This window comes from Chionomys nivalis, chromosome 12, assembly GCF_950005125.1.
Source record: "Chionomys nivalis chromosome 12, mChiNiv1.1, whole genome shotgun sequence".
Taxonomy (NCBI): domain Eukaryota; kingdom Metazoa; phylum Chordata; class Mammalia; order Rodentia; family Cricetidae; genus Chionomys; species Chionomys nivalis.
The window spans coordinates 24697199-24717343 of NC_080097.1; the positions used below are offsets into that span (position 1 = coordinate 24697199).

General features: G+C 34.3%; 1 protein-coding gene across 6 annotated transcripts in view; it reads left to right on the top strand.

Moving 5' to 3' along the window:
* Positions 1–20145, top strand: part of Pcdh9 (protocadherin 9) — an 814591-nt gene that overhangs the window by 511301 nt on the left and 283145 nt on the right. For 4 of the 6 annotated variants that reach the window (XM_057785812.1, XM_057785816.1, XM_057785813.1 and 1 more), the window contains one exon: positions 7882–8083. In XM_057785812.1, coding sequence (XP_057641795.1) covers positions 7882–8083 — 202 coding nt within the window. The remainder of the gene's footprint in view (positions 1–7881; positions 8084–20145) is intronic. The other 2 variants (XM_057785817.1, XM_057785818.1) reach the window with 1 other exon arrangement.

Here is a 20145-nt window from a genome sequence, read left to right on the forward strand (position 1 = left end):
TCTTGACTTAACTTTAAAATCTATAAATATTATACAAACTGTACATATTCATAACATTGTTTACCTATCCTATCATCATTCATCTACCATTATTATCTACATTTTTAAGTTATTGGCATTATAATAATTGCAAGATCAAATGAAATATGTTTTTTGCTATGGTATTGATGTACAATGAAAGTACTCCCATATCTACCTCATTTTTTCTGCCTGCTCAATTTTATCAACTTTTAGTAGAACACTTTCAGGAGTTCCTGGTGAAGGTGACTCAATATTTATTGAATAATGTCACTCTTATGATTCAATCTATGCATATTTTTATATTTGGATCATACTTATATTTTCTGCACTATAACTGAATATCTTTTATTTCTATGGTAATTAATATTTTCCCCCACACTAGTGTGATGGGCAGGATTAAATCCATTGGCTCTTCACTTTGATACTGTCCTAAATCATTATTTAGCTCATCAGTAGTTATTTTCTTGAGCCTTAGGCTGGCTACTCAGGTATGCTGTGACAATCAATACATTCACAGTGCAATTTTCCTTTTTTTCTCTTCTTTTTTTCCCAAAGAGAATATGGTAGTAACTTTTGGTTAACTGTCATGCAAGGTCTGACAGTGACAGATGAACATTATATTAGGTATAATATGATGTAATATATAGAGATATTCCAATGAAACTTCTATGTCTTCAGTGATTCTCAAAGAGACTTAGTTTCTTCAACTACACAAACATGAAATACTTAATAAAATCAAATTGAAATAGTGAGGAAAAGATTTTCAACTGGATAACACATTTAACTAGATTACACATTTTATATGGAAATAATCATTTAAGAGACCCTCTGGACAACATAAGTGTAAACTAACGAAATTTCTTGAAGACTTCTATTCCTCTGTTTATTTTGTTTCTGTAATATGGTATGTCTTCAAATATTTTGAATTTGCAGTTTGCATTCTTAGTAGGTAATTATAATCTTGAAACTATTCTAAACACACAAGGAAGAATAAAACTGTGAGCATATATATGTATATTTGCATACATTTGCTTTAATTCTTCTATGTTGGTTCCATGTTTTTTCTTTTATTTTTACATTCCAACCACAGTTTTCCCTCTCACCTATACCTCTGTTCCCCATCTCCTCCCCTCCAGCCCAACCCCCATCTACTTCTCTCAACATGTGAGTCCCCCTCCAAGGGAAATCAGCAAAGTCTGGCACATTAAGTTGGGGTAGGACCAAGCCCCTCCCCATGGTTTGACATTACTTAAAATTCCTTTGGAGCTATGTTGTAAAAATAATTTGTACTTAGAAATATGGTCTATAATGGAGTTATGAAATTGCTTTACATTAATAATTAACAAGATTAATTTTATAAAAATTCTTATTGTGTCTAATTTATTGTACAGAGGTAGCTAAGATGAGTTCTAAATACAGGACAGTAATCAGACCCAAATTTTGTTTTTATCATTTATAGGTCAGACATATATTTTAGTAATATATCCTTAATCAAAGAAAGAATCTCCCCCCAGCTCTTAACTCTACACTTCTGCTAGTGACTTATATAAGTTTACTTTAATAACAGTCCTAATTTAGTATAATTTCTAATTAAATTGGTGTAATTATCTTGTATGCTGATTTTGTGAATATGATGAGGGTAGCTACTTTGTCACATGGGTTTGTTGATACTACAAAATGAAATTGGAAAGGACTCTTGCTGAGTTGTTTTTCTACATTTCTGTACATACAATTTATAGATGCAAAAATTCTGCTTGTAGATTCAGGAACAGCTGCTCTGGTTTAATGCACTCATTTTATATTTTGAATGCTCTGGTAAAATACTATATTCCTACTTGGCAGCATTTAACTAACTGTAAAAAATGGGTTAAGGGCATCTCAGGTAGCAAGAACTAAAAAATATAAGCAACATCATAACCCACAATGTGACATGTTTAATCCTTTCTCTTTGCCTTGACCCTGAGGGAACATGTCCCCAGCCCAGGCATGAAGTCACTTTAAAACTTTTTCTACCTGGATGGTGGTGGCGCACGCCTTTAATCCCAGCACTCGGGAGGCAGAGGCAGGCGGATCTCTGTGAGTTCGAGGCCAGCCTGGTCTAGAAGAGCTAGTTCCAGGACAGGAAACCAAAAGCTGCGGAGAAACCCTGTCTCGAAAATCCAAAAAAAACAAAAACAAACAAAAAAAAAAAAAAAAAAAAAAAAAAAACTTTTTCTATTCTATGGCATCCTACTAGGGAAACCTATGTAAAAGAAATATTTCTTTTGTTTTGTATTTGTTTCAAATATTTAAATCCAAGCATCCAGTCTACACACCCAAGGAATTCAAAGAATGAAATTTCTTGGGTTTCTCTAATACATAAAATATTTTTGAGGAGAAATAATACCCAAATCTTTCATTAGAACAGAATCAAATAGAAATAAAATTTAAAGTATAGTAAAAATGTTGCTGTAGGCCATTTCCATTAGGGTTTCTGTCAGTAAGAATCTTAAAAGGTATGCCCAATATGTTACAAAGTCCATAAAATCAGTATGTCCTTTATTTCTGTAATTCATTTTACAGTAGTGCATTTACATATTAAAGAGATCACCTGTAAGTTAGCGAGAGTATCTACCATGCAATTTAAAAATTTGAAAATAAAACAGCTAATTGTGGAGTGAGTTAGAAATAAAAGGTGACTGTTTTCACTCCAAATGAAAGAGTGTATAACTGTATCTAACGAATTGCTTAAGAGGACAGCTAATACAATGCATGCAAGCAGCTCATTTTCTCTACCAATATGACTTTAAGTGACCAGAAATCACACGCTTTCTTTTTTTTTCTATCTTTAGGCTTAAAAAATTTAGTTATCAAAAATTTGTTCTTAATTTGTTGAATCATCAACATCCACCTTTGAGTACTGCAGTTTTTACGCACTTTTCCCCTCTCTCAAACACTGAAAGATTTGAGTGTTGAAGAAGGAACAGAGATGGTGACGCCGGTTGGTGGTGTCGCCACCCTTTTCTTTGCTGTCTCTCCAAGCGGCCAGCACGATGCAGAAAGAGGACCTTAGAAAAGTGCTTGGCTGGCGGACTAAATAGTCCCCCTGATGGTCTGTCCCATTTATAGTACCAGAAAAATGCCTCGGTCACTTCCATGGACTCAGGAAATTTCTATTGTAAGTTCATAATGTATTAAGTGTAAAAACTACCCAGTTCTGATATTGTTGACAGCTCCTGATGTTCTTATCATTCTCTCTTAGTTACAAAAGTCGAATGACATGTAAAGTAAATAGATTTTGTCATACTTGCAACAATGCTAGCATACTCTAACACTCTATATTACTCTTCTAGCCCATGTTTGTTACTGTTGTTTTTGATTAACAACAGATTTAATTTTATGTCAGGTAACTAGTGTGGATTATTTTGAAACCAAATACTCAGAAAATACTTCTCCCTGTTTAAGTGTTTGGGTTATTGTTTATGAACACACTTCATTGTTCTGATTAAAGAACAATCTGATTCTTTAAAAAAAAATGCAGTGAGCTGGGTGGTGGTGGCACACGCCTTTAATCCCAGCACTCGGGAGGCAGAGGCAGGCGGATCTCTGTGAGTTCGAGACCAGCCTGGTCTACAAGAGCTAGTTCCAGGACAGGCTCCAAAACCACAGAGAAACCCTGTCTTGAAAAACCAAAAAAAAAAAAAAATGCAGTGAAAATCTCCTATTCACGAACTGAAATAACTGTTCAGTGAATAAATTAATTAATATTAGGAAAAGTTTTTTGAATGAGCTTATACTATGTGAACTTGACTCTAGTTTTCTAGCATTTAAGACAACCATTTTATCTTACTTCTTTAAGAGAAAAAATATGATGGATGAGAAATTTGTGTTAAATCACTAATTATTTGCAGATTAAAAATAGGCCTAAATTCTTCATAGGTGAGACTGTTTTATTACAAGGACTTCCAAAAGCGAGTAGAAAGTTAGTTCAACGTAGCAGTTGTAAGTAATTAAATGAACCACTATAAAGTAATTTGTGTTTAAAAACCTCTTCTTTATCATCTCTAGCGGGATTCCTTTGAATCTTGGCTTTTAAAATTAGCTCCTTATACTTGATACTGGACACACTGAAAAGCATAGCTGTAGAAATTCTCTTATAAAGTGTATTTAGAATCCTCTCTGAAGATTTATAATGTTGATTTATATCTTTCTAGTGTTAATTAATCAAGTACATATAGTATATTACATTAGAATTGAGTCTATGAAAGTCTATCAAAATCCGTTCTCTGAAGAGAAGTGTGTGGTCTACACTGTCCTTTGCCTCATCCTTAGCCCTGGAGTTTCACTCCAGAAGAAGCTCTACTTAGCAGGAGGACCTGAAGCAGCATCTGTGAGAAAAACTAAATTCTGTGAATCACATGTTTTTCTTTTTTTTTTGCCCCCCCCCCAAATGTTTTTCTTCTCAGTGAAAATTACATTACTTAATTTTAGGGAGTGAAAGAAATAATTGTTAAAACTAACTAAATGATGACAGAACCATACATTTTTAATAAAATCTATTTGTTTTGATGAGCAATTACAACTTTTTTATGCAGCATGTTTATACAATTTGTATTATATATCATAAAATCTTCTTGTTTGGTTATTTCTGACCTTACAGTGCTCCTATTGGACAGACAATATCATTTTTCATCATATATAAAATACCTCTAAATGAGCCAGAGCATAAGGCCTAACTCAGAATAAACAGATCTATGGTAACCTGCTCTACTTCCACAGGTCAACACTTACTGCTGATTCCTTAACAACAAACACAACTTATTTTCATAATGCACCACTGTTCTTCGCCTTGTATTGAAATGTATTCAAATCCAGTCTTTGCACCTGTATTGTTCATTCTGTCAATGATATTCCTGGCAACAAATGAGTAATATGTATGCTTGATCATTTTTCTTCAATCCATGGTATTCACTTATGAATTCTTAGTGAATGTATATTAATATCCTACCCCTCCACAGACTAAAAAAAAAAAAAAAAAAAAAACTACACAATTCTGCCAATCAGTTTTAAATAGCTTTGGGTTATATTAGTTAAGAAATTTTAGGTATTTTTTTTAATCAATTAAACTTACAGTATTTTGTTTAAAATAAAAAATAAATTTGTATTTACTAATTTGCATTACTAATAAATTTATAATGTAAAAAATAAAATATCAGTGCAATGTGTAAAAGATGGAGTCTAACAAGCTCAATGTAATAGTGTTAGAAGAAAATGTTTTCTTATTCTATGTAATTATTTTCTAATGTATAGTAGATGCTCAATAAACAAATATACACATATTAATATTGTATATATTAACATATATATTCACATATATAACATATAACAAAAAGATAACAAATATCTTATTTAAATAAGAGATAACTGATTATGCATATATTGAGGAATATTTTATTGGGGAAAATAGTATAATTACAGCAACATAATGATTTTCTTTCAATTGTCACAAAGCTAACTTTATCATCTATGAAATACAGACTCCTTTGTGTGCATCATGTATTTGGAGGTTATCAGATAACAGAGTGATTTATTTCTTAGCTTTGCCTTGTGCTTTATCTCTTATTAATCAGTTTATAAAGAATTAAGAATCTATTTGTGTTGACACCAGTGGACTTTTCTCTTGGGCAATCATGTTAAGAATCATGGCTGACAATCATGTCTAATGGCCAATGGGATACATCCCCTTAATATTTACTTATCATGAAAAGATTTTAGTATATTTAGAATGTTGAAATATGAACAGATAAGTGCTCTTTCCTTGAGAGTTAAAATTGAGTTGAGAAGAAACATAGCAATAAATAATGTAGCATAGGATTTGTTTTAGAAGGTGGGATTCACGCCAGGAGTTTCTTTCCGTGTCAGCCTTGCTTTTGAATAGCACTCACCTAGGCATACACCAGAACCTTTGGAAGAGGATTGATGCTCTTCCAACAGTAGAGTGTAAAGGGGAAATGTGCTACAACAGACACAATTAGTAATTTTTATGATTATAGTCTATGGGATGTTGGTGTCAGTTCATTAAAAATGTACTGAGCTATCAACTCATTTCACATAGGCCATTGAAAAGCAATAAAGTGGTATCAACTCTTCTCCAGGATGACTTTTACCTGGATTTGAACCAGTGACTCATAGAAAATAAGCTGTGTTCTATTGCCAGTCTATAAAAGCATTTTATAGGGCTGCAATGCACCTGCCTCTTCCTGAATTTTCTCTCGAGCAGCATTTCCGTTTCTTTGAATATACTCCATAAATTACCTATTGAATAAACAAATTTTAGAATCTAGGAGATGGTTATATTATGCACATTACTTGCATTTTGTTTATTTCTATGTATTATTAATGCCATTTAATCTCAATAAAAGTATTCATGTATAGTACTATATTGGATAGATTTTGACTGTGAAGGAATGGAAATTTCTTTTAGTACAATAATACTCATTTACTAACATATGTAATTCCCTGCAGTTTACATTTCCCCCCCATGTTACTGCATATATTTTTATATTCCATAGGTTATATCAGACAAAAGCACATTGACATGAAAGCTGAACTCTTGTCTGTGTTAGAATGCAGACTTTTATTGTACCAACACACTGACTTTCACTGAAGTAACTTTAAGCACATCATAGATCATTTCTTGTGTTGATACAGGATGCAGTACAATAGATGCCAAAGCATTTTTCTAAATACATTTCTACAGAGATATCTTTAAAAAATAGGATAGTAGGAAAGCCTGAGACAGTGATCAAAATAATTCATTAGCCTCTTCCTCTCTGTTTTTCTCAAGTTTTGAATGACATCATTTCTTTCAATATACATCAATTTTGTATTAGCAATTTTAGTTAATTATTTCTGGACTTACTTTAATAAAACAAACTATTGCCTTTCTATGCTACATTATTATTTGTATTATGCTATTCCAAAAGTTTTGGGAAAATTCAAAAGTCAGCCTATAAAACAGCAATGGTATAGGAACTTTGCTGCCTGGATCACTACCCTGAAAGTATCCAGAAGCCAAGTGCCTAATCAAGAAACTTGAAATGTTAAATTAATTAATTATTTAGTTCCATGAAGCAAATGAGTCTGTGTATTTATTGGGAATTTCTTAAATTTTTTTTCTCATAAGTATGTTCCCTTGCTTTTCTTACATTTAATCAAGATTTTTTTTTTTTTATTTTTTTTGGTTTTTCGAGGCAGGGTTTCTCTGTGGCTTTGGAGCCTGTCCTGAAACTAGCTCTTGTAGATCAGGCTGGTCTGGAACTCACAGAGATCCACCTGCCTCTGCCTCCCAAGTGCTGGGATTAAAGGCGCGTGCCACCACCACCCGGCTCAATCAAGATTTTTACATTAGGTTTTTTTATTTTTCTTTTTTTTTTTTTTTTTTTTCTGTTGTTTGTTTTTGGGAGGGCGCGGTGTGTGTGGGGGGGACGGACTGAGAGATAGGGTTTCTCTGTAGTTTTGGAGCCTGTCCTGGAAGTAGCTCTTGTAGACCAGGCTGGCCTTGAATTCACAGAGATCTGCCTACCTCCGCCTCCCAAGTGCTGGGATTAAAGAGGTACATCATCAGTGCCTGGCACTTAACATTAGTTTTATGCCCTTAAATTATTAAAGATAGACATTTATTTTGGTAATTTGTCAGTTGCATATTACCTAGACAACGAAAGTGATGATCGCTGACTCTTCCCTTTATTCCTAGCCTTGCATACTTTGGTTTTGTCCTATGTCATTTGCTATACTTGTTGGATTTGTGTTCTACAGAGCATGAATGTTCTGCCATGGAGAATATAGTGTTAACTGCATGTCCTGTGATCTTCTTTGTAGTCTCAGCGCCGTGTTACCTTTCACCTCCCGGATGGCTCCCAGGAAAGCTGCAGTGACAGTGGTCTGGGAGACCACGAGCCGGTGGGTAGTGGAACCCTGATCTCACACCCTCTTCCTCTGGTTCAGCCACAGGACGAATTCTACGACCAAGCCTCTCCGGACAAGAGGACCGAAGCAGATGGCAACTCGGACCCCAACTCTGGTGAGTCCTCTTCCTGTCTTCATGGTTTGCGGCTGTTCTGGTTGAGTGGTGTGCTGGAACTTGTTTAAATGGTCACCCTGCTCTGCAAAACAGGGACAGTTTGTTGTGCTTGCTGTTTTTATTGTTAGATGCATTGAAATAGATGAAGTATGGTGCGTTTGTTATGTTGACCTTTAGGTGGTATGCGCCAACATGATGGCTTATTTCATGAGCCATCAAAAGGTTTTAAAATGTGCACATATAATTGAAAGGCAATATTTATTGGAATATTCTGTGGTGGCAAACAGGTTACAGCACAAGCATTTAAAAGTTCATGACATAGACTTCATTGGAATATAGTTAATGAGAAGTAATATATATGTGTATATATGTATGTATTATGTATGTATATATTCATTCTTGTGGAACACTATCTTCTAAAGAATTCTTTAGAAAGAACACAAATAAATAATGATTGAATGTGACTAAGATCCATCTGAAGAAAGGATATGATTTTTAAATTTTATTTATGCTTTGAGCTTTGGATAATTTGGTTGTGTAGGAGTAGTTTTATCTGGTCTAAACCCAACGTCCTCCAAAGAGCTATAGCTGACCTTGGCAATCATTCTCTATCCCAAGCTATTCCTGTTGATGGACTTCATCCTTTGCGTATAAAGGAAATCATGGGCAATGAAAATGATTTCTATATTATTTAATTTTTTCATGATAATGAGAATGCTCACTGTAGGCAGGAATATTAGAAAAGTCTTTGTATGTTTCTCTAATTCTTTTTTAAAGGAAGGGAAATACTGAGTAATTATAATAAGAGGACATCCAAACCAGAAAGGGAACAACAACAAACGAACAAACATTATACACACTCAAGACTCAGGACAGACTATCTCTCCTGCTCTTGAAATGGCTTCACATTGGCTAGCTAGAGAAGGAAATGGAGTTAAGGCAACTTTCCTATAAATCTCTGGCTATTTAGCCCCTTCTGCCTAGGACATTACTGTGCCTCTGGCATTTCTGTGTTGTAGCGCTATCTAGAAGCGGTCACAAGCTCAGACAAGCTTTCTTAACAAGTTCCCTTCTGGTAATTCACTTCTCAGGTTCACTTCCTTCCACAATTCTGAATCGCCTCTCTGTCTAGGCAGAGAGACCTGTGAACATTCTTCCTCTCTCCCTGTGTCCTGCCTGAACCAAGCCACCGCCTATGCAGGCCTCTCATTGGGTTCTTTTTTCACTAGCAGCTGTTCAATGTGTGCAGTAACATTACATCTATCTGCAGAGGTTTCCGTTTATTCCAGGAAATCTAGTAGAATCTAAGTAAACTGTATGCCATCATTTTCAAGATGTATGTTTGCTTTGTAAGGGCATTTTTTGACTTCAAATATCTAGACCTGATGAACTCAAAACCTTTCATCAAATTAAGTTTGAGAGAACTAGATAATCACTTATTCTCCATGCATTTCTTGCCATGCTCACTCTGTGATGTAATGATTCTAGCCTGTTCCGTTGAGTTGCATTTCCCAGGAATTTTGTAGAGGTGATTGGGTAGGTAGAGCTTCTAAGAACTCCTTGCAAACAATTCATGTAATCTACAATTAACAGTAAGCTACGTCTTTATGCAGTAATTTTGAATTTCTTGTGTGTAAGTGTTTGGCTGTTCTTGTCTTTGAGTCAGAATCAAAATCAGCACAGAAAAACACAGCTTACATATACCAAGACACACAGATGTAGCAGTTCTCTGTAGCATAGGCAATACACTCTGTACAAATATATTTAAAGCAGCAGTAATAAATGAGGTTCCAGGTGAAGAACTTAGACATGCCTAAGAGCTTTCGTCAGTTTTGTTTTGGATAGAATAATGAAATCCTTTAGAATCACACACAGGATGACAGAGGGCAGTGAGCTTAATCACTGGGTTTTAGAAATTGATGAACATGTGGGTAAATTTTCTACTTAGCTAATTGAAATAGAAATTTAAAAATATTCATCTAGAAGGGAAAGGCAGCTTTTAGGCTATATTAACTACTAAGCAAGATAATAATTATTTCATATTTTATTTGTCATAGAATTGTGTGTCTGTGGTCAGTGGTCAGTCAGAGTGAACTGAGAAGTCAACTATTATAGGAAAATATAGCTAAACTACAGAATATATTTCATCACTACTACAGAGGTATATAGACACATAAATATACGTATTTGTCTTTTTCCTTCTACAACCAATGGTAATTACTACAGATATATTTGTAGGAAAGTTAAGTTTAATTTTAAATGTTCACTTAAATATGAATTTGAAACAAAGTATGTTTGATGTTATGAAATATTAATGTTTTATAGGGCAATTTTTGCCAAAAATAATTCTTAGTGATATTTATTTTCTTTTTAATTGCACTTTTTTATTTGTCAAGAGAGTCTGGAATACTTAAAATAATTTGAACAGATCTAGCTCATTCACCTGTCATTTCTCTTGGTGTCACTAAGTATGTAAATCCGGAGAGGAAAAGTAATATATAAAACATTTGCATGCTACTGATAGTTGATGAATTGATTTAGCCAAAGAGTGGAGAGTTGTCTTTTTATACTGCCGGACATTTTTGCTACTTTTTCTATACATTCTCCTAAGTAGACCCACAAAGTAAGTCACATTTGAGCGTTCCAGTAAGAGAAAAAAGAGAGGGGGTATTTTATCAAGGTTTTAAAGTAGGAAATAGCTAAATTGCTTTTGGCCAGGTCTTTATTTAATATGTCATGCTACTCACACAATGACTTTTTTGTACTCTACAAATGAACTGGGTCAGCTGCCAAGGGTGAATGGACAGAAGGTTCTAAAGCTAGGGAAAATTCACATTTCAATCCCACTCAAAGTGGTCATCAGAAGTTTTCATTTTTTATTATTTTTAAACAAACTTTTGATAGCTATAAAAAATCAATGCCCTAGAAAGCTTGAGCATTCTATTTGAGATGGGGATTTTACCCAGGAGAATGGTGGTCAGTAAATTGCTTTAAACAAGAAGAAACAGGCCTTCATGGGAGAATCAGTCTCGATTCATCACTGCTGGCGAATTAAACAATTCAGGTCAGCCATGAGTAGCCCTGGGAATCAGTCGTTCACTTGACCCCCGCTACCAGACTAAAACTACAAACTCCTTGTTAGTGCCTAGAGCAGGATTCATTAGAATACACTGGAAATGTTAAAAGGACAAAACAAAATCTTAATTGTGCTAGAAAAATACCATGCTCCATCTCTTTACATTATCTAGTCACCGCTCTGTAATTAACTTTGAGGGATTAGTGAAGTGTGGTGGAGGGACACCCGACATACTAGTCAAAGGCTGTCAACTTCTCTTATACCTCAGTAGTTTCCTTTGTCCACTGTGACTCTTCTTTCTGGATTTTTATACTTTTAGAAAAGACATGATTTTCTTTTTTTTTTTTTTTTTTTGGTTTTTTCAAGACAGGGTTTCTCTGTGGTTTTGGAGCCTGTCCTGGAACTAGCTCTTGTAGACCAGGCTGGTCTCGAACTCACATAGATCCGCCTGCCTCTGCCTCCCGAGTGCTGGGATTAAAGGCGTGCGCCACCACCGCCCGGCCAAGACATGATTTTCTAACCAATGAATTAGAGAACATGAGCTTTGGAATGTGATGACACTTATTAGTCTTTTTGCCTAGAAAAATCTCTGTATTTCAAATATAGTGGCCTTTATTTTAAAAACATTTATTATGATGATATATACATAGTAATAATTATTATTTTCCATTTTCTAATAAATTGAAATGAACCGTTATATCTAGTAGAGTATTTGAGGAAAGTAATATCTAGTAGAGTATTTGAGGAAAGTAGATTTTAATATATGCTGTTACTCCTCCTAAATACACAATGACAACTTACAAGCACCAAAAAATTGTTTTTTTGATTGTTCATTTTGTGTTGTTTTTTTGTTTTTGTTTTTTTTTTGTTTGTTTGTTTGTTTGTTTTTGAGACAGGGTTTCTCTGTGTAGCTTTGGAGCCTGTCCTGGAACTAGCTCTTGTAAACCAGGCTGGCCTCAAACTCATAGAGATTTTTTTGCAGCTAAAGTATTGCAAATATGAACAGTATTCTTTATTTTTCAATGTATTTTTGAGATTTTGACCAACTATACTTAAAATTTTACTTGATTCTTGGTTTTAGTAAGATTAAAAACTGAAGAATCTTACATGTGCTCTAATAAGGATCTAAAATATACATCAAAAGCCATTGTGTTAAAGGCCTGTTAGCATCACAACAGATCACAGACCATTAGAAACTGGGTGCAGTGGAAATTTTGAGCTTACTGAGGCATACTCTTGAACAGAATATTAAGAGCTTGGATCTGACCTGCTTGTACTCTGTTTTCCTAGAGCCTTGGGTCGTTTATCACCCGTTCTTCAATGTGATATGCCTCTTTGTCAGAGATGCATATCTTAGCTACTGTTCTATTTTCATGATTAAACATTGTGGTCATGGCAACTTTAGTTAAAAATGATTTTAATTGGGAGCTTTCTTTCAGTTTCAGAAGGTTAATTCATGAACATCATGGCTGGTAACATGGGTGGAAGCAAGCAGACATGACTTTGGGGCAGAAGATGACAGCAAACATCTGATCCATAAGTTGCAGGGAGGAAAGTGTAAGGGGCCAAGAAACACTGACGGAAGACCGCAGACTCACATAGTGTGCAAGAATTACAGAGGGTATTCCAAAATAGCCAAACACATCCCAAAAGTAAAGTTTGCAAATTATCGATGGGATCTCTAAAACATATCTAGGAAAGTCTTCATTGCATGAAATATGGATCTTAATTCATTAATTTATATGTACTGGAAATAAACCCTTTAGCTTTCATTGAATATTTAAAATTATAATCTGTTTTAAAATTAAAAATAGATCCTTCTGTAATGCAATACATCCTGACTAATATCCCCTCGATCTACTCCTCCTAACCAGCTACCTTCTGTACCCCTAGATCCACTCTCCCTCTGTTTCTCCTCAGAAAAATAAAAAGCCGACCTCCAAGAGATATCAACCAAACAATACCAAACAAGATTGTATAAGGCAAGGCAAAAATGGTCATATATCTAGGCTAGGCATGGCAACCCAGTAATTGGGAGCAGGCTAAAGAGACAGACATTCTCCCACTCCTACTGTTAAGAGGTCCCACAAAAACCCCAAGCTAACAGCCATAGCATATACACAGAGGATCTGCTGCAGGCTCTTGCAGAACCCATTCTTGTTGCTTCAGTTTGTGTGAGTCCATATGAGTCCTGCCTAGTGGATTCAGTGTATTGTATTATCCAGGTGTCCTCCCTTCCCTCTGATTCCTACAAACTTTCCTCCCCCTCTTCCATGGTGTTTACCATGTCCCAAGGGGAGGACCCAATTTAGCCTATCTTTTTTTCATAATGTATGGGTGTCAAACTCTGCACCCATCCACTCCTACCTGCTAACCCATTTGGCTGCAAATTTCACAATGCCACCTTTTTTTTGTAAACACTGAGTACATAATATTTCATTTTGTAAATGATAATCTTGACTTCATTGGTATAGCCAGAACATCACTTTTTTTCTCCCCAGTTACAAGTTTTCAAAGCATGCCTAAAGGGATTGAAGATTGTTACCCTGATGTAATCAGTCTGGTTTTGGGTCTATTGATTCATTTTATTCAGGTATTTCTCAAGTGATACTGCTGTTTCTTGATGACCCTGGGCTTATAAGAGCTTTTGCAAGCTGTCAGTACTTTGTATGGAAGGGAAAGGTGCTTTTTAGAAGTTGTCTTTGAATTCTATAGCCAGATGTCAGGGAGGGCTATATCATTCAAGAATGTATTGCCTCCTTGAACCACCACAGTAATCAAATATGAAAAAAAAACTGCAGGTTTCTTTGAATCTTGCATAGCTGACATCACACAGAATTTTTCCTATCTTCTTTCTGCTATTCTGGTTTTTTGCCTTATTACTGTATGCTAATTTCTATACACATTCTCTCTCTCTCTCTCTCTCTCTCTCTCTCTCTATATATATATATATATATATATATATATATATATACACACACACACACACACATATATAATGCATTTTTATCAAATTTGATACACATTCTGTTCTTTCCAATTCCTCACCCATCCTCCTCTCAACTTTATGTGCTCTATTATTTAATTTTTTTCCATTAAGTCCATTTAGTACTGTTTACACAATGATGGGTGTAAAACCATCTTCTAGCATATAAATGATCTCTCTGGAGGTCTAATTCCAGAAGAAAACAAACTTCTCCATTTCCTAGCTACTATCAATTGTTAATAGTACCTCATCTCCTAGTAGGACTTCAAGGCCTCTTACACTACCCACATTGCCACTTTGATTTGGTGTTATGCATTCATTCTGTGCTTATGTGAGATTTTATGTGAAATGACCCTTCTGTGTCCTGCAATCTGTTTCATGGTAAATATCTACTACCATTGGTTTTAGACCCGATACTTCAACTCTTTCTCAGTGATCCCTGAACCCTGGGGAGAAGAGATGAAATATAAATGTTCCATTTTGAGCTTAGCTTTCTTAGTCTTTTGTTCTCTGCATGTTGTACTTCTCTGTCTCAATCTCCATCTACTCAATAATAATATTCTCTCATAGGGGTGTGGAGTATACTCATCTATGCATATGAAATTAATAACTTAGCGAACTTTTATTACTGTGATTATTTAGCTGAAAAAATAGCATCCACTTGCTCCCTAGGGCCTTTCCCCTTTCTGGTCATAGATTTTGGCTTACATACCAAGCATGATTTTGTCATGCACAGAAAGTCCAATCATGAAGGGGTTATATGTTCTGATAATATTTCTACTAGTGCCGCAGCTTTACCAGCAGGCAGATTTTCTTCTTAACCATTTCAATTGACTACTCTTAATATCGACAATTAAGGATTCCCCCTGTTGATATTTTCTCCCTCCCTTCCTCTCCAATTCTTTTTCATTCCTCCCTTCCTTTGACTCATTGCAACCTCAATTTCTTCCTTTCTTATTTTTCCCCCTCTTTTTTTCTTATTCTCCTTTAATACTTTCACATTAGTAGCACAAGAAGGCAAGGTTATTGGTTTATGCTTGAAAAATCTTACATAAGTTTATGAAAGTTCCCAGATTTTAATGCTATGGAGTGTTGCTTTACCCTTACACATTTTGTCTCATTCTCATCTAAGCAATGAACATAACCCAGTATAGATATTTCGGAAGAGAAGAGTAGATAAATAGACCTTTAAATAGAAAGTTTATACAAATAAATAAAAAAACATTACTGCCAGAAGACATGTGTAAGATTGTATTTGTGCAGATTGATAAAATAATTTTGTGGTATGCTTGGGAATTAGTTCATGTGTTATTGTAAAAGTTATAATAAAACAAGAGTTTATTATTTAGAATATATTTTATAATACTCAAGAAAATTCACATTTTTGTTTATCGTCAAACAATTATTCCAATAAAACAAAACACATATGTTTGATCTTAATATAAGTTCATACAATTAGCTGTGATCCTAGAAACCTCTTACACTGATCAGTAATTTGGTTTCTTTTTTCAGTAATGTTAAAAATAAAAGAAGCAATTATAGTCATATGAAAAGTTGGGGAACTTTTTAAGCTGAGTGTGTGTGTGTGTGTGTGTTCATGTGCCTGTGTATTTGGGAGCCATATCTGTGTGAGTATACATACATTGTAACCAGGTTGTGGGAGCCAGAATATGACCTCGGGTGCCTTTTTCATCTTTTGTCTTATGTGATGGAAAGCCTAGGTGTTGTTTGATGTGCCTATGCCAGGCTACTGACCCCTGATTTTCACAGAAATAGAGGGTTCATCTTCACCTGGCTTCATGTCTAATAAGTTCTTTATCCAGAGAGCCAGCTTACCAGAAGCAGTACTTGATTCTGACTGCAATTTGAGATTCACTGTGCATTTGATAAAGTGATATTTTGATTATAGCTTTCTTAAAAGGCAATTCTTATTTGTAAAAATATGTTAGAAAATACTTGGCAAAAGTACATGCCATTTAGAATTTTAGTAATCTTTCACAAAACTGATATTGCCATTAAGAACAACTATAATATTAGGCCTAAAATAATCAATAAAATATTTATAATTGATAGAGAGTGTGAGGTAGCTATTCTTGTTATTGTTGTTATTCTATGCCAGTTAAATGATTTTATTCATTCTTCAGATACTCATAGCACACATAGTCTATGTCATAAGGCATATAAGATAGAGGTGATGCAGTTAAAGAAAGACTGCAGACTTAAACAAGTTAACAGTATAGAACATAACTTCATAATCTAAATTATCTAAATCTCATCATCTGCAGGCCCATCTGTAAATATTGGGAATCTGTGAAATTTGTCTTGTATGACTGTGAAATGAATATAAAGCAGATCCTGTAAGTCATAAAAAGAAATATTGTTTTCAATGAGATATTGGATATGAATAGTATCTAATTAGAATAATTGCTTATGATAAATATACAGTACTAGATTTTTATTACAGAAAAATTATTGAGTGGGGAAAAGCATAAGGAATCTGCAGATGAAGTTCTACTTTATGGAATTAACAAAGTATAAATAGTAATTCTCTAATTGTGTGGTGTGTGTGTGAATCTATATATTTCAATGTGCGTGTGTATGTTGGTATGTTGAGGTGTTAGTGCGTGAATGAAAGTGGGTTTGTGTATATGTAGTGTTTCTTTGTGTAGGTGTATGTGTGTATATTGTTTTATTAATACTTTTTTTAAAAGAGGCTCGATAAGATAATCTATGGGCTAATACAGTTAATTGATACACTAACAGGAATGAAAACTTTTCTACAGAGTTTTAAATTTATTAATTTTTGGAATGATTTTATTATAATGAAATAAATTTGGTTGAGTGTTTATATTTTTAATTTAAAAAGTCATTGATATTTTGCATTTGAGATTTTTTTTTTTTTTTTTTTTTTTTTTTTTTTGGTTTTTCGAGACAGGGTTTCTCTGTAGCTTTGGTGCCCGTCCTGGAACTAGCTCTTGTAGACCAGGCTGGCCTCGAACTCACAGAGATCCACCTGCCTCTGCCTCCCGAGTGCTGGGATTAAAGGCGTGCGCAACCACCGCCCGGCATTTGAGATTATTTTTAGGTCAAATATCATATATTAGTCTCAGAGAGATCTGTAGAGAGAATACGCCTCCTAGTGAAATGTTGGGGTAATTTCAGCTTAGGTTGCTGGGTTGTGTGAGCTATCATTTTTCCATAGCTGTTGTCGTGGGATTGCTTTAAAAGGCCTAATAAAGAGTAAGCATATACAAGATCATTTTATATAATATTCTAGGGAAAGAAAATGATCTTTCTATTTTTTTTTTTTTTTGCTTTCAAATAACTTGAGTATGCTTAAAGTGTAAGGCAGCGGTAGGAGAGTAAATTTCATATTTCTTAACCCTAACAAAGTCATATCTCATAAGAATAAAGGTAAAGGAATTATTAAAAAGTTTTGTAAAACAAAGCAAATGTATTTGATTTTATTTGTATGTGCCTGCATTTGTAACAAGGATTAGTGCATACGACTATGCAAAGCTCTGAAACATCTTTAAATATTGTAAGAAGCTGCACTACTTTTCCAAAAAATTTCAACTATTCTACTGCTATCCTGAAATGAATTTCTGCTCATAGACTGAAATAGATAAAAACTGACGACACTGGTAAATGCAGATGTCCATACTGTCATAGGATTATAGAGGCATTGCCAGAATACTATCTTAAGGTACTAGAGGACTCAAGGACTTGGAGACCATATTTGCCCACAAACCAATGGGAAACTGGTCCTTGACAATTTCAGCAGAGTGAGACAAAGGGAGGTACTTCCCAAGAGGAGAACAGTTCCATAACAAGAAATACGGTATCACAGGAAGCTAGTTGAAGAATTATCTACTATCTACCTACAGGTCAGCCTGTTCTGATCTTGCTATGGAATATCCTACCAATTTACATTACTTTGCATTTCTAATAAATCTTATGATTAAAAAAATACACACACAGGATTGTCAGTTAAATTTGAATTTCAGTGAGGTATTTGTTTATAGTTATTTCAGTATTGTGATGATCCTTATAATATATGAGACATACATAAGTGAAATTATCTATTGTTTATCCAAAGTTCCTAAGTAATCGGCCATCTATACTTTAACGAGGGAATTCACATTTTACACACAGTAGTTTCTATGTACAGAAAACAATTACCCTTCCACCCTAGAAATTCAGTTTGTAGATATATTCAACATACTATATTGGTTGATCTACCATAGAAATGTGACTCTAGTGTTTTCTTATTGCAAATATTTTGTTTGAGTCTTTTACACACTATCTTTTAGAATTTTTATGAATGCATTGAATTTGTATACTATGTTTTCCTTTAAAGATTAAATCTAAAACTGACAAGGTCTAACCACATGCAAAGAACCATGTGTAAACTTATCAGATGTTTAGAAGAGAAAGAAAAGGGGGTTTTGTGATGTGCTGTTTACTATGCTCCAACGTCTTGCCAAATGGCCATAGCAATAGAATTGAGTTTTTCATTTTTATCTTACTTAGACAAACTCGATTTAAAAGTATAATTTAACGTAAGTTGTCTAAGATTTCTATCTTGTAGTAAAGATTTACTAGTAAATAAATAAGTAATAAGATTTACAAATTTTAGTAAAAATGGCTTTGAAATGTAACATAGAAATGATTTAATATTCTGTATGATCAACCAAAACATCAGCAAATACATTCGGAAGTATATTTGGATTAAATAACAGGAATATGGGTGACAAACTACAATGACAAACCAATCTTTGAATTTAGACCTTTTAAAATTTCTTCCTACTAATTATCCTAAACTTCTTAATCTTTTATAATTCACAGTGAATCATCTGAAAAGTCAGGTCTGCTGAATGAAATATACTGTACAGTGTGTAAATTTGACATTTGATGACAGCAAATTAACTGCATGGTTGAAACAGACATAACAATTTCTTGTTAATTGTTCATTATAAGTAACAAATTAGACCATGAGATTCCTAACTAAGTGCATGTATTGGTTTTATTGATTTGATTTTAAATCTTTTTCTGTTTTAACATGAATATGGCTGATCATTCTGTTGAAAACAAAGCAAAACAAAACAAAACATTTTCCATTAAGAGTACCACAAGAAAACCTAAAAAGCTTTTAAATTTTTCCATGGATGGAAAAGGAAATTGCTTCAGTCAAGGAAGACAGTACATTATCTTGTGTGCATTATGAGATACAATCTTTGCCTAAGCACAGTATACCAATTGTGAAATCATTCCAGGGACCAAAAATAGATGTTAAGATCCTACAAAGCAACAAGTCCCAGGTTAGGAAAGGTGCTATTTTATCACAGGAGTGGCACTTCATTGGAATGCTTTCTCAAAGGCCTCATTTTATGGGAAATATATTTTTAAATTAAGTCAAAGTAGGTCCTTATTCAAAAGAGGATGTTGAGTTCTGATTTAAGCTGCTTAGGCAATAGCTATAGAATATCCAACAGTAACTCTTCGGTAATCTTTCCTAAGTCATAACTATTGTGTGCTGTAAGATTATGATTTAAAATAAGAAGTTCAGGTATTTTGAGCCAGAAATACCAATACTCCACAGGCAGTAAAATCTTGACATAGCAGTAAGTAGCATAATAAAAAGGGAAGAGAAATTGGTCTATATTCTATCAATTTTATGTCTTGCTAGCACAATCAGAAAGCTTTTTGGCACTTTACTTCATTTATTGTTCAGGAAGGGTATGAAGTATGAAAGTATTTTACCCAATGAGACCCTAAAAACACGTGCTTCAGAAACAAGGAAATTGAGTTTGACTGAGGCCCTGCGATTTCCAACTGTGTTGTGAAGTCTCCCGCTCCCCCCTTTCTCTATCTCTGGCTCGTTAAGATAAGAATGTACTTATCTTAGAGAGATGATGCTGGGTGTATTAGTAATACTCTAGAGAAACTACAAGTGAGTAAGGTCTGGCTGACACAGAAAGCCATGGGTGTTAGTAAAAA